The following is a 14643-nucleotide window of genomic DNA, read 5'->3' on the forward strand; positions in this document are numbered from 1 at the left end:
TGGCCAGGGTTGGCCGAACCACCTTATGGCCCTTGGGGATGGTCTGAGCACCCCAAGGGACAAACTAAAAAAATAAAAAATAAAAAATTTAATCGGCCCTTGGGGGTGGCCGGACCTCCCCCAGGCCCAACGGGGATGGTCTGGCCACCCACAAGAGCCAAACAATTTTTTTTTTTTTTTTTTGGTTTTTTAGATTTGGCCCTTGGGGGTGACTAGTCACCCCATTATTTTTAATTTTTAAATATTTTTCAAATATATATAATATTTTATTATTTTTTTTTATTAATGGGACAGATGTCCAATTTATGGCCTCAGGATCTCTTGGCCATTAACTGGATACTGTCCAATCCAAAATAGACTGAAGAGGATCCGAATCCAGCAAAGAGAGGATTGAAATCTGCAAATTTTTTTAAAAATGGCATAAATTTCTTCCAAATTAATTTGGAGGAAATTTCATTCAACTTACTTCAATATGAGACAATTAAGTGTCATCTCTCACATATTTTTTTAAAAAAATTTAAGAGTTATTTATTGACATTTTACTAACTTAAGAACCTATAGCTTGATTGAACAATCACTTCCCAAAAAGATCCACTAGCATTAAATTACTCCATTATCATTTTTATTTAATTAGGAAAAACCAACAGCTTTAGGTCAGATTCCAAAGCAGTGCTCAATGTTTGAGCGAGGAAGCTAGTACTAAAATTCTTTCTTATAAAAATGGACAAAGTTTTCCTTCAACTGGGTTGGAGGAAATTCTTCCAACTTAATCTATAAAAATGACATGCGTCCCTTGAACATGTGAAAATTACATGTTTTTTTAATAGCAGGGACAATGTTAGAATAAATTGTATTAAAAATTCATGTGCATCTTACATGCTATTAAAAAAAAGTGACACATGTCATTTTATAGATTAGGTTAGAGAAAATTCATCCAACCCAATTTGAAGGAAAATTTTGTCCTTTAAAAATTACTTAAGTCTCCGACTTATGACTTGACCTCTTTTAGTTCGGACACATCCCACCCAAACGGAAAATACCCAAATGGTACTTTCGAAAATTACCATTGATGGGTTGATTAGATCATCACATTTCATTTATAGTAGTATTAGAGTAGTACCATCAATTTTTACTATAAATTATTTACAAGTTGATATGAAAGTTTATGTGATACTTATAATGTCACTCCTTAAAATATGAACTGCCACGAGATTGTCTATAGTTTTCGAATCCAATCTCAATTAGACAATCTTCTGGCATGTCAATTTTACAAAACCAATCTCAATTTACCAAGTCAGCCTTAGATAGAATAGCCTAACAAATGGTGAATTCAGTTGCCATGTATATAAACTACAAAAGTAAGTCATCGAACAAAATCAAAAGTTTGTTTTCTTTTTGAATTTAGTCGTTGAGTTACCCAGTGATGCCTTCGAATCTTCCACGTGCGAATCACTCATCTCACGCAAGTCTTTTGTTTAAAAAAAAATAAAAAATCATTTATAACTTTAATAGGATTTTACATTTACCAAGGCTCTAGCTACAAGCCTACGATCTACGCCTAGAAGAAGGGAAAAAAAAATTAGGAATAAGCACATATATATTTTGGTTTTCACATTAAACATTCAAAATTAAATATTTAAATTAGGATAATTAAATTCTCTTTTATCAACCATGTTACATTAATAGGACACGGCTTAATAGTGATTCAGCAAATGAAGCCACTATCCAATATTATAGACACGCACACGCCTCAATACATGAGAAAATAATTTTTTGGACAAACAACTTTTTCTGTGGACCCATTAATCATGGATTCGGAAATGAAACCGTCAAACTTGTATATACCTATATATATGAGAGGCCTTTCCCTTCGGTGTACACTGGTTTATTATTTAGTTACAAAATAATGAAACAATTTTTGTCAAGAATGGAGTGGCCTAGTTTTGTGAAAGCTTTGCTGTGGGGTTTACTTGTGTTTCTTCAATTTCATCAGCACAGAGGCTGCTTTCATGAAGAGAGGATTGCTCTGCTTGAGCTGAAGGCGTTTCTGAAATCCAATATTATTCATGCAGATGTTCTTCCCTCATGGATGGACGACGCAAAGAGTGATTGTTGTAGTTGGGAGAGGGTCACGTGCAACTCCACCAACTCTCATGTCATCAACCTTTCCCTCTACAACTTAAACCATGATCCTTATTACTATGACAATCGTGATGACTATTATTGCGGTGAAGATGAATATAGTTATGATGAGAACCGTTGGTTGCTAAACGTGTCAATGTTGGTGCCATTGAAGGAGCTAAAAAGTCTTAATCTATCCGCCAATTCAATTGGTGGTTGCCTACCAAATGAAGGTATGTTCTCTCCCGCCCCTCTGCTTTTCCTTTCTTATGCATATATACCACCGACCCCCTCCATAAAAAACGGGGGCAGATCGAACAATTATATTATGAACGTCTTTATTCTAGCTAATTCCCTCCACCCAAAAATAAATAAAAAGCGAAAAGATTTCCTTGAGCCCTTTTGTTCTCTTGGGTGATAAAATTAAGAATTGCAGGTGTCGGATTTACTTCTTTAGTTACAAATATTAATTTATTAAGTTTTATAATTGGTATTTTCTGTTGAATCACGGGGGTCCCGCGTGATTCTGAATTATATTAATAATTACAGCCAGGGGTCGGACCTTCTTCAGCCTTGGAGTTGGAGCATACACATATATATTGTCAGTCTGAATGGTTAATTAAGCATCACATTTTACTGATGTTGTTGTCTGTGAATTTGATAGTGCTTGGATAAATTCCACTCCAAGAGGGACCATGTTGATGGAAAAAAAGTGAAAGACCTCCAGAAAACTAAAATGAGATCAGGAGGCCTTTTGACAAGCTACGAGGTCTCTTTTTTACAATAAAGCTATATATGTGGTTACAATGTCATAAAGACAAATATAGAAGTCTTACAATCAAGTCATATTTATAACTTCAACATTCACTAACTCATGTCTAAACTTCAGTTATAGAACAGATTTGCTCCAAGCAGACTGAACCTAATACATAGGTAGCTCATATTCCTAACTTTTATTTTCTCGATCATGGGAGTAAAACCCTCACACCGAAAGTAATCATCTTCGATTCAAAGGCCAGGATAAAAACTTTCACCCTAGAGATTGCTCATGAAAGTATATAGAAGGAGAAGTCAAATCCTTATTCAAAAAACAATAAAAAAGCCAGCAAACAGCTACAATAGCCAGGACAAGGGAGGCGAAGCGCACTGGCCGGCGTGTGATGGACAAGATAGAGCTGTTTTGCGCCAATGGGCAGCTGAGGAGCTAGGGAGCATGGTGGGCCGACACATGGTTGAGCGAAACCAATTAAGTAGACTAGATCTTGTTGGGTGGACTTACGCCTATCTCAACCCTAAAAGCTAGCTCAAGAGGTGAGGCTTTCCCTCACACTTATAAAATCACCACCAACCCCTTCTACAACCGATGTGGGATAACCTCAACAATCTCCCCCTCACACATCGGGCCCTGGGTCGAAGCAAGGACAACCCGTTTCTCCCGTGGACTATTGGGCCGAGACTTATTGGTAAACCTGAGCTTTGATACCAGTGTTGGGTAGACTTGGGCCTATCTCAACCCCAAAAGCTAGCTCAAGAGGTGAGGCTTTCCCTCACACTTATAAAGTCAACACCAGCCCCTTCCACAACCGATGTGGGATAACCCCAACAGATCTAGATTTGAAAAACTAGATCTAAAGCCCAACTGATTATAGGGAGGAGAAGAGTGGTGCAGCACGGGGGGAGGAAGGATGGAGGCACGGTAGCATAAGCTAAGGGGAGAGGGAGGAAAGAAGAGGGGAGTAGGGTGGAGGGGAAAGGAGGAAGCGAGTGCTCCCTCCTCTCCACAGGGTTTTTAACCTTGAAGTTATTAAAAAATTAAAATTAAAACATATATGAAAACATATATCCTTCAAGTTATTATAAAAATAAAATTTCCTACTTCCCTCTCCTCCTATCCTTTTTCTGTACTTTCCTTCACCCTCTACACTTCCAAGTAAACCATTGGATAATTTCCATGTTAAGTAAATCCACAATACTTAAAATGAAATGAAAGCCATTTAATGTAAAACTAGATTACTCTTGCATTCCATTAGCCGAATGGTCATGGGTTGTTACACATATACGTACTGAAGTCTGAAGGCATGCATGTTTTGTATGAATATTTTAGAAGTATAGTATAAGAATTATGTAGTGAACAAACGACGTTGACAATTAGCATCATTTTTTCAATTAATTTTCCTCATTCGACCAGTAACTTTTTCTTTTTCTCTTTTGTAGGATTTGAGAAGATGTCAAGCTTAAGGAATCTGAGAATATTAGACCTTGGTTATAACTACTTTGATAATAATAGTATTTCACAGTCCTTGGGTGTAGTGACATCGCTTGAAACTTTGATTCTTACTCGGAATAACTTGCAAGGATGCCTTCCTGCTCAAGGCGATTTCTTCTATCTTATATCTTATGAGAGCATTTACAGTTTGATACCTTTGATTGTACTTAGTTCTTACTAATTTTCATTTATCTTTAATTTGGAATGCAGAGTTAATTGCATTGAGAAACTTGAACAAGCTTGATATAAGCGGGAATTGCTATAATGGTTTCCTGCCACAGCAAGGCAAGTTTTCTGTCATGGAGAGAGTAGTTTAACCCTGGGTTAGATGCATCAATGATGAATATCAATTTGAATAGATCGATCCCAAGATTTTTATCGAGTTTCTTTTGAAATTTTTGTACCGAAGCAAATATGATGGATTCAAATAATGTTCTTATTACAGGTTTTGAAAGGCTAGCAGTACTTCCAAAATTCGAGATATTCAACCTTGGTTATAACATTATATATAGCATCTCTAAGTGGACTTACGTCCCTTAAAACATTGAGTCTTGCAAGGAATTCTTTTGAACGTTGGAATACATCGGAATTAAGCTATTCTACTACTATAGCCGGCCTTTTTCCCTTTATATTTATTATTATCATTTCAAATCTCTCTTTAATGGTACTTATTCCGTGATTATATTCATTTCTTTATTATCTATTAATGGCATGCATGCATGTATTGTAGAATTATATTAAAAATATAGTACAGCAATTTTGTGGGTATATGACGCACATGGATGCATGGATGGATAAGTTATGCAGGGTGTGACGCATAGAGAATTTGCCTTTTAACTTATAGAGAACAAATTCTGTTGAGAGCACAATTTGATACCTTCCATTGTACTTACTTCTTACTAATTTTCATTTCTCTTTCATTTGGAATGCAAACTTATTGCATTGAGAAAGTTGAACAAGCTTGATATAAGCAGGATTAATCACTATATATAGTGGTTCCTTGCCACTACAAGGCAAGTGCTCTAGTATTATATATGGAGAGAGTCTTTTAACCATAGGTTAGAAGCATCAATCATAAGGTTCAAGCTAGAGTATGAAAACCAATTTGAAATAGATCACTCAGAATATTTCTATCAAATTAATCTTGAATTTTTTGTATTGAATCATAAGATGGAGTTCTATTTTGTGTCTTCCAATCATTTTCTTACAGGTTTTGAAAGGCTAGCACTACTTCCAAAATTGGAGATATTAGACCTTGGTTATAATATCTTTGGTTATAGCATTATACCATTTGTAAGTGAACTTGCGTCCCTTAAGACATTGAGTCTTGCAGGCAATCATTTGGGATGGTCGAATACAACTACAGGTAATCAACTATCGCTAGCCTTCTTCCTTGTATATTTATGATCATCATTTCAAAGCTTCTTTAATTTTACCTTTTCCGTAATTATTCACTTCTTTATTATTGAATACTTGTGATTATCAAGTAAGGTTGTCCAGAAGTTTGAATTGTGAAAATCTAGTTAGTAAGCTGTAAACTGTAAAATACTATTTTTCTCCTAAATACTACAAACTGTATACTTGCTTCTTTTTTTTAATAAATCTACTACAGGTTTAGAAAGCTTGTCAAGATTGAAGAACCTGAAAACATTAGATCTCAGTTACAACGATTTAAACAGAAGCATCATAGAATCATTGCCTGCACTCAAATCCCTTAAGAATCTGAATCTTAGTTGGAACGCTATAGAAGGATCCTTTCCAATCAAAGGTACATATGTTGATCTTTAGTGTTACTTTATAGAAACTGCAAGCAGTTCCAATTATATTTGAAATTTTCTATGTTCTTTTTTTATGTAGAATTATCGGCTTTTGAAAACTTGGAGAAGTTGGATTTAAGTTGGAATTATTTCTATGGCCCCCTAACAATCCAAGGTAATGAGCAGGACTTAAGTTTGAGGGATAAATGTATTTTTAGTCCCTGTGATTTGAAGTTTAAACAAATAACTACCTTAGTTTTTAAAAAAGTGATTCAACACTCATTGAAATAAGCACAAAAGACAAATTAGTATTTACATTTAGAAGAAAAAAAAAAAATAGTACATATTAAATTGTTCCATTTTACATAAAAGTCAACTAGTTTACTCTCAAGATAAACCATTATACCATTACTCTACAATTATACCTCTCATTTCAACTTTGAAGATAATTTTCTCAAGCATACTTCTTCAATAATAATCTTAACATTACTTATTTGTTACAAAGAGAATTATTAATCACATAGGACTCTTAAATCATCTAATTATCTGAAAAGGACGGACTCTATTAACTCACTGGAATTCTAACTCTACTAATAATCGAAATCAAACTTCGTATTAAACTCTGACACAACTCTTCCAAGACCAAAAAAGTTATGTTTACATCATTTGTTTCTCCTAAAAATTTCCTCGTTCCAGAATAAAATTCTGGAACTAAACTACTAGACAAGAAAACCAATTAACAACAATAAATGCTGGAAAAAAAAAAAAAAAAAAAAAAGTACAATAACAAAGGCATTGTCAGATGGCATTTGAAGACTCCAGTGGCCTTTTTTCATCTTTAACAAAACTCCTTGTCCTTCTCGTTTGACCATTTTTTTTTTCTTCTTTCGAATTTTATGAGCCAAACAAAACAAGAAGAAGAACAAACTCTATTTTTTCTTTTGTTGTTCGTCTATGCTCTTTCACCATCAGCTCCTACTTTGAACAAATCAAGATTTTTCCTAATGCCTTCATGTATGTACATGCCATGGTAAATGGGCTTACCAGTTCTCTTTGATTCTCGGTACTTACGGAGCAAACGCCTTGCCTTCATTTTCATTTCCTAGAATTGCCTCTAACATGATCTTCTTGTGTTTCATATCTCCTTGTGTTTTTCTTCTTTGCTTTCTTCCACAACTGGAGGTTTCGTGGTTTCTTTTGATTTTTGAATGGCAGTGATTGCTATAGAAAACAATCAACCTCACTTTTATACTACTGTTAAATTACCAGTTATCTTAAAAGCTAAGCCGATAGGAAGAGAAAAATTTAATCACTTAACCCTTACTTTAACAACTACTTGATGCGAACCCATTAGTAATCGGGTAGATTAGTAAGAAAACCTAGACCTTTGCATTTATAGAGGAACCTAGACCTTTGGTCAAACACAAAGGAGATAATTTTCTCAAGCATACTTTTTCATTAATAGTCTTCTCTTTTAATAGAGGAGCAAGACTAATTAATAGGTTCCAAAGAGAATTATTGATGCAAGTAGGACTCTTAAATTATCCAAGTACCCGACTGATTAGGACTAGGATTCTTAATTCACGCTAATAATCGACTTCATGAACGTCTACCAGTCATGAGTAAAACATTTGGTCATCTAATTTCAAAGCTAAAATAAGTTGCAATTGAAATAGATTTTCTATTTATTATCTATCGGTATGCCATTTTAATTTTATTGACACTTTCTCTCTCTTCATTTGTGGTAGTTTTGTCTAATTGCAGTAGGCTGGAGATTTTAGATTTGAGTTACAGCTTTTTGACCGGAAGTATTTCTCCTTATATTGGAGCACTTTCTTCATTAAAGGCTATATCATTAGTTGGCAATCAGCTCAATGGCACTTTACCTAAAGGTATGAATCAACTATATATAGAATCAAGTGTATATAATTTGTTAGTCTTACCTATGTAATTAATTATCTAAAATTGATTAAGAATGTGATAAAAGGTGAAGGACCATGGTTGATTTAACTTAACAATTCACTCTTTGTTATTTTTTGGTTTTCAAAAATCCCATATTTAAAACCTGATTTTTCTTGTTGATTCTTAATAATTAGGATAGAAATTTCTAATGTTATTCCTTTTGACAGAGTTGTGCAAATTGAAGAAGCTTGAGGAATTAGAACTTTATGATAATTTGCTTGAAGGGATCCTTCCAACATGCCTAAACAATATGACATCTCTTAGATTGTTAGATATATCTACCAATCAATTCGTTGGAAACTTCTCTTCATATCTGATAGCCAGCCCCACATCACTTGAGTACATTGATCTCAGGTATAATCATTTTGAGGATCTACTCCAATTCAACATATTTGCTAATCACTCTAAACTTAAGGTGATTCTATTAGGGAGTGAAAGCAACAAGCTTGAGATAGAAACGGAAAAATCTGTGAGTTGGGACTTCTCGTTTCAGCTAAAGGTCCTTGTACTATCTAACTGTAATTTGAACAAGCTCACAGGAAACATTCCCAAGTTTCTCTTTGACCAGCACAAATTGGAAATAATTGATTTGTCTCACAATAAGTTGAATGGAGGCTTCCCGATTTGGTTGCTTGAAAACAATACAGGACTACGAGTTCTAAATCTTCAGAATAATTCTTTCACAGGTAAATTTCATATGCCACCAGATCGCTACAAGAGTATTTCTTGGATGGATGTCTCTCAAAATTACTTAGATGGGCAACTTCAAGAAAATATTGGAAAGATTACTCCACACTTACAATATCTAAATCTTTCCCGAAATAACTTTGAAGGTTATCTTCCGTCTTCAATTGGTGACATGAGTAAATTGCAGAACTTGGACATGTCCTTTAATAATTTCTCGGGAGAGTTACCAATGGAATTGGTAGCCAATTGCACCTCCTTGTCTACTTTGAATTTATGCAATAATCGCTTTAATGGTGAACTTTTCTCAAACCACTTCAAGCTGGAATCTTTGCAATGTCTGAAATTAAACGACAATCAATTTACAGGTACTCTATCAGTTGTATCCTTGCAAGAGATTATCCTAGATTCTTTTGATATTAGCAACAACAACATGTCAGGAACCATTCTTGGAGGGATAGGAAATATGACGTTTTGGGAGAGTCTAATCGCGAGAAAAAATTCTTTCCAAGGTAATATTCCTTGTGATCTACGTTTACCTCACTTTGTAGACCTTTCTTATAACTCACTTTCAGGATCGTTACCTTCTTGTTTGAATCTACAAGAAGTTAAGCACCTACTTTTGCAAGGAAACAAACTTACAGGACCAATACCAAAAGCTATTTTCAATTCATCGTCTCTTTTGACATTGGACCTTAGTGGTAACAGCTTTTTTGGCAGGATCCCAAATGAAATCGGTCCACTTTCTAACTTAAGAATCCTTTTGTTGAAAAGCAACAATTTCAGTGGTATAATTCCGAATCAGCTGTGTTGGTTAAAAAAGATAGGCATAATGGATCTTTCCATGAACTCTCTTTCTGGGACAATACCGGATTGCTTTCACAACATGTCCTTTGGAAAGATACTTACTACGGATCATTATGTCTATAACGATGGTGGTTATACACCGCTGTTCATTCCATTAGCTTCCACATTCCAAAGGCTCTTAGAATCGGAAAGTAACAGCTATTACATCCATATAGAACGTACTCAAAACGTTGAGGTTGATCTTGTAACAAAATATAGGTCTAGCTCCTACCATGGTGGCATCCTTGATTACATGTCTGGAATGGATTTGTCATGCAACAATCTAACAGGTGGAATCCCATGGGAATTAGGAGAGCTATCTTCAATTCATGCGTTGAACTTGTCTTACAATCATTTGACAGGTTCCATTCCACAAACATTCTCAAATTTGGCCCAGTTGGAGAGTCTAGACCTTTCTCACAACAATTTGAGTGGAGAAATTCCTTCAGCATTGATTGATCTGAACTTTATAGAAGTGTTCACTGTTGCTTCCAACAACTTATCGGGTGAAGTTCCAGACATGAAAGCACAGTTTGGAACATTTGGGAGGAGTAGTTATGAAGGAAATCCATTTCTGTGCGGACAACCACTAGAGAGTTGTACCAGAGAAGACGAGTCACATCGATCACCAACAAAATCTTCAAATGCAAGTGAAGGGAAATGGTATGAAGTAGATCCTCAAGTCTTCTTTGCAAGCTTTATCGGATCTTATATTATTTTCTTCTTGGGTGTAGCTTGTCTTCTTTATATTCATCCTTATTGGCGACAATGGTGCTTCAATTTAATTGAAGATTTTAAGTACCGGTGTTATTATCCTGTTTTTGATACCTTAAAAAGATTGTCAAACTGTCTAAAATCTTAGATATATTGAGATTCCAAGGACATCTTTGATGGTAGTGATCATAGCTGTACATTTGACTATGAATAATGGTTATTGTGGTCTAATATAAGACAAGGTGTTCAATTGCACTTGCTTTCTTCTGTGTTATAATTCTTGCCATTTGATGATTGATGTTGTTCTTGTAGCTAAAAATATTATTAATAGTATGAATAGACTTAATTTTTCCATACATGTGATTTGTGGATGCATTTTTAATAGGAAAACAATTTGTTATATTTGTAATTATAACTTGTAGCTGTACAAAAAGCATCAATCTGTCTAATCCTTTGCATTAGAAGAAACAAAATTGGTACTTGAACCCAAATTTGATATTCCAACTTATGAGTCAACTCTTGATCGACTCCACTACAAATACATGGATGCATTAATAATTTGGTGTTTTACATACATTAAGGGAGAGAGTCTTAGTTTAAGTAGAAGCAAATATTAGCAATCCATAGACTAAAATACATAATCATAAACAGTTAAACATCTTCTTTGTAATAGCATAATCAAATATCCCATTTCTAATCATATCCATTTTCCAAAGCTTTAACCAATCCTTATTGTGTATCTTTAGACATTATTCCCACTAATTTCTCTATATCAAATCTTGCTTGACAAAGTTGCAAGTACTATCCTAAAATTATAAGAAGCAAAATTTTGATGGAAACAAACATTACTCTTATACTTTCTCCAAAATTTTAATTTGTCTCAACAGTAGAACTTTTTTTTTTATAGAATTTGTTGGTAATCAAGTTGATATTGAATTTAAGTTTGCACAAAGATATTTCACTTCTTATATTCTTAGTAAAAAAAAGGTAAAAAAGTGAAGTCCAAAATATGGAAAATAAATCTAAAAACTGTGAATTCAATGATATATATTGTCATGATAATATAGGCGTGGCAACAAGCTATAAATTTTTTTGCTTTTAATTGGGTTGGACAGGCTATAAAATTGTGCATTTAATGAGTAATGTTACACACTCATACTTTCTCATGACCATTTTCACACTCCATTAGATGGCTTTTAAAACTACTATTGAGTTAAAATTCAATACAAATCCCTTCCAAATCCAATGGTTGTTTTAAAAGCCATCTATGAGGAACAACAACGTGTAAGAAAGTTTTAAAAGCCCTCCCAAATCCCACAATAGAGTCCTTTCACTCTAAACAATGATGTTTTATTAAAAGCCCTCCAAAATCCCATATTAGAGTCCTTTCACTCTAAACATTGATGTTTTGTTGAAGTATTTCTGGGGTCAAAACAAGATACCTCACAGTCATGTTCTTAGTTGAGTTGAGATAGGAGGTCTCCGGTGTGAGAATACACTACAAAAATGGTGATAATTTTTGACAGGGAGTTTTTGACGTGTCAATGGTATTGACACGTCAAAAACCCCTTTTGACGTGTGGTTTTCGACGTTTAGCAACGGTTAAAAGGGTGGGTGTCAAAAATCCCAGATTTTTGACGTGTCTACAATGCTACGTCAAAAACTTTTGACGTGTTGGGAGCAACACGTCAAAAAAATTTTTTTTGACGTGGCAGCAATACCACGTCAAAAGTTTTTGACGTGGCAGAAATGCCACGTTAGAAATATTTTTTGACGTGTCAGTTTTTAGCACGTCAAAAATTTTGGCCATTTTTTTTTCAATTAAAAAATTTATTAATTTAAATTATTTTTCAATTAAAATAATATATATATATATATATATATATATATATATATATATATATATATATATATATATTATTTTCACCCCACGGTGGAGAGCTGGCCAGCTCTCTCCCTCTCTTCTTTTCTCCATTTTCTTCCCATGGCCCAGCTCTCTCCCTCTCTTCTTTTCTCTTTTCTCCATTTTCGTTACTCCCTCCCAGCTCTCTCTCCCTATGTTCTTTTCTCCATTTCTTACTCTCTCTTATTTCCTTCATTTTCAAAAACTCAAACCCAAAAAATCTTCAAAAAATGAAAAACCAAATAAAAAAATCAACCTGAAAAATCAAAAACCCAAACATGCAAACTCAACAAATCTTCCAAAAACCCAAAAAATCTTCTTATCTTCTATTCTTCTTCTTCTCTTTTCCTTTTTTTTTTTTTTTTTTTTTTTGGAGATCTGCTTCTCTTCTCCTTTTATTTTTCTTCTTCTTCCTCCTTTTTTTCTCCTTTTTCTTCTTCCCTCTTGAGGGAGCTGGCCGGCTGCAGAGAGAAGCTAGGGAGATTGAGAGAGGAGAGAGAGAGAGCTGAGTCTGGAAATGAGAGAAAAATGACCAAAAAAGTTGAATATATAAAAGAATTATAAAGGGAAAAGAAGAGGGAAAGAAGATAGGAAAAAGAGGGAAAAAGTTAAAAATTCAGCTTTTTTTTAGTGACGTGCCAACATTTAACACGTCAGAAATTTCTGACATGCTAGTTTTAGCACGTCAGAAAAAGTTTTTTTTTCCTATATTACTACATTGAGAATAAAAGAATTTTTTATCGGAAATAATTTCTGACGTGCTAAAACTTGCACGTCCGAAATAAACCAGATTTAAAAAAAAAAAAAAAAAAAAAAAAAAAAAAAAAAAATAGAAATAATTTCTAACGTGCTGGGTTTTCGCACGTCAGAAATTTCTGACGTGCCAAAACCCAGCACATCAGAAACTCTATATATATATATATATAATCAACACAGAAAATAAACCATATTTAAAAAATAAAAAAATAAAAAAATTGAAACAGAAATAATTTCTGACGTGCCAAAACCAGCACGTCAGAAACTCTATATATATATAATCAACACAAAAAAAAAAAAAAAAAAAAAAAAAAAAAAGAATTGAAACAGAAATAATTTCTGACGTGCTGGGTTCGGCACGTCAGAAATTTCTGACGTGCCAAAACCCAGCACGTCAGAAACTCTATATATATATTATAACCATTCATAATTATAATACCTAATTATAATTATCATTCTAATAACAACAAAATATCATCACTCCACCTTTGTTAGCTAACGGTCTAATCTAACCATCTTTCCTGGCATACATTAATATATAGCATGATTATGTTTAATTAGTGTACATTAATTAATTATATAATATACATGTGATATTAATTGGCATGCATGTGATATATATATACATATGCATATATACCAAGTAATTTATACTAATTAATATGATAAACTTAATTTTCCTATCCAATCAAAATTAATTTTTTATGCCAATTAAAATTAATTGTTTTTTAATACATATTTTTTATATCAATTATTTCTTAATTACAATAAAATGTTTTTTGTTTTTTTTTTTTGACGTGTTGGTTGGACACGTCAAAATGTTTTGACGTTTTAACTACAACACGTCAAAATATTTTTGACATGCCATGGTTTTTGACGTGCCATGTGTGGCACGTCGAAAAACATATAATATAATATTTAATTATATTATATAATTTAAAATATAATAAATTATATTTATTTTAATTTTATTAAGATTATATATTAAATTATATTTGTATTAAAATTTTATTTACTCTATCATATAATTTCGATTACAAATATAATTTATTCTATTATATCATTTTTTTCTTCATATATGTCCACATTATATATCCATACAACACAATTACAATTAATTAGAGAATAAATAAATTAATATTCTATATGTATAGATATTTAGATGTATCCACTCACCGACCACATATTTTGTGTTGGCCAAGTTCATGTGAAGTTTGCGGGTCTTTTAAAATAAATGTATTCAGTATGTTTTATATATTTTTAAAAAATTAATATGGCTATGATATTAATGTTACTAGATTGATTTATGTATGATAATATCATGTTCAAATTAATATTAATGAAATGGTTGAATTAGATGCATGCATGTGATAATTATATTAATTGGTACACAATATATAGCTAGAATGATTATGCATGCATATATATACAACAAACATATATATATATATATATATATATATATATATATATATATATATACATGTGATATTAATTGGCATGCAAGTGATATATATATACATATACATATATACCAAGTAATTTATACTAATATGATAAACTTAATTTTCCGATCCAATCAAATTTAATTTTTTATGCCAATAAAAATTAATTATCTTTTAATACGTATCTTT

The 14643-nt window shown here is 33.0% G+C and overlaps 1 protein-coding gene across 9 annotated transcripts; it reads left to right on the forward strand.

Annotated features, from left to right (window-relative positions):
- The first annotated feature begins 1906 nt into the window (after nucleotides 1-1906).
- Nucleotides 1907-10498, forward strand: LOC148585033 (cuscuta receptor 1-like). Of its 9 annotated transcripts, none has more exons than XM_088517099.1 (7): nucleotides 1907-2354; nucleotides 4336-4494; nucleotides 5598-5753; nucleotides 6000-6155; nucleotides 7893-8036; nucleotides 8274-9086; nucleotides 9231-10498. In XM_088517099.1, the coding sequence occupies exons 1-7, from the start codon at nucleotides 1907-1909 to the stop codon at nucleotides 10496-10498; spliced, it is 3144 nt and encodes a 1047-aa protein (XP_088373225.1). The 9 variants fall into 9 exon arrangements, with proteins under 9 accessions (XP_088373225.1, XP_088373226.1, XP_088373229.1 ...); XM_088517097.1 differs by adding an exon at nucleotides 4598-4672 and having other exon boundaries at nucleotides 1928-2354; nucleotides 8274-10498; XM_088517100.1 differs by lacking the exon at nucleotides 4336-4494.
- The last annotated feature ends 4145 nt before the right edge of the window (nucleotides 10499-14643 follow it).

This window comes from Corylus avellana, chromosome 6 (assembly GCF_965113065.1).
Source record: "Corylus avellana chromosome 6, dhCorAvel1.hap1.2, whole genome shotgun sequence".
Lineage (NCBI taxonomy): Eukaryota > Viridiplantae > Streptophyta > Magnoliopsida > Fagales > Betulaceae > Corylus > Corylus avellana.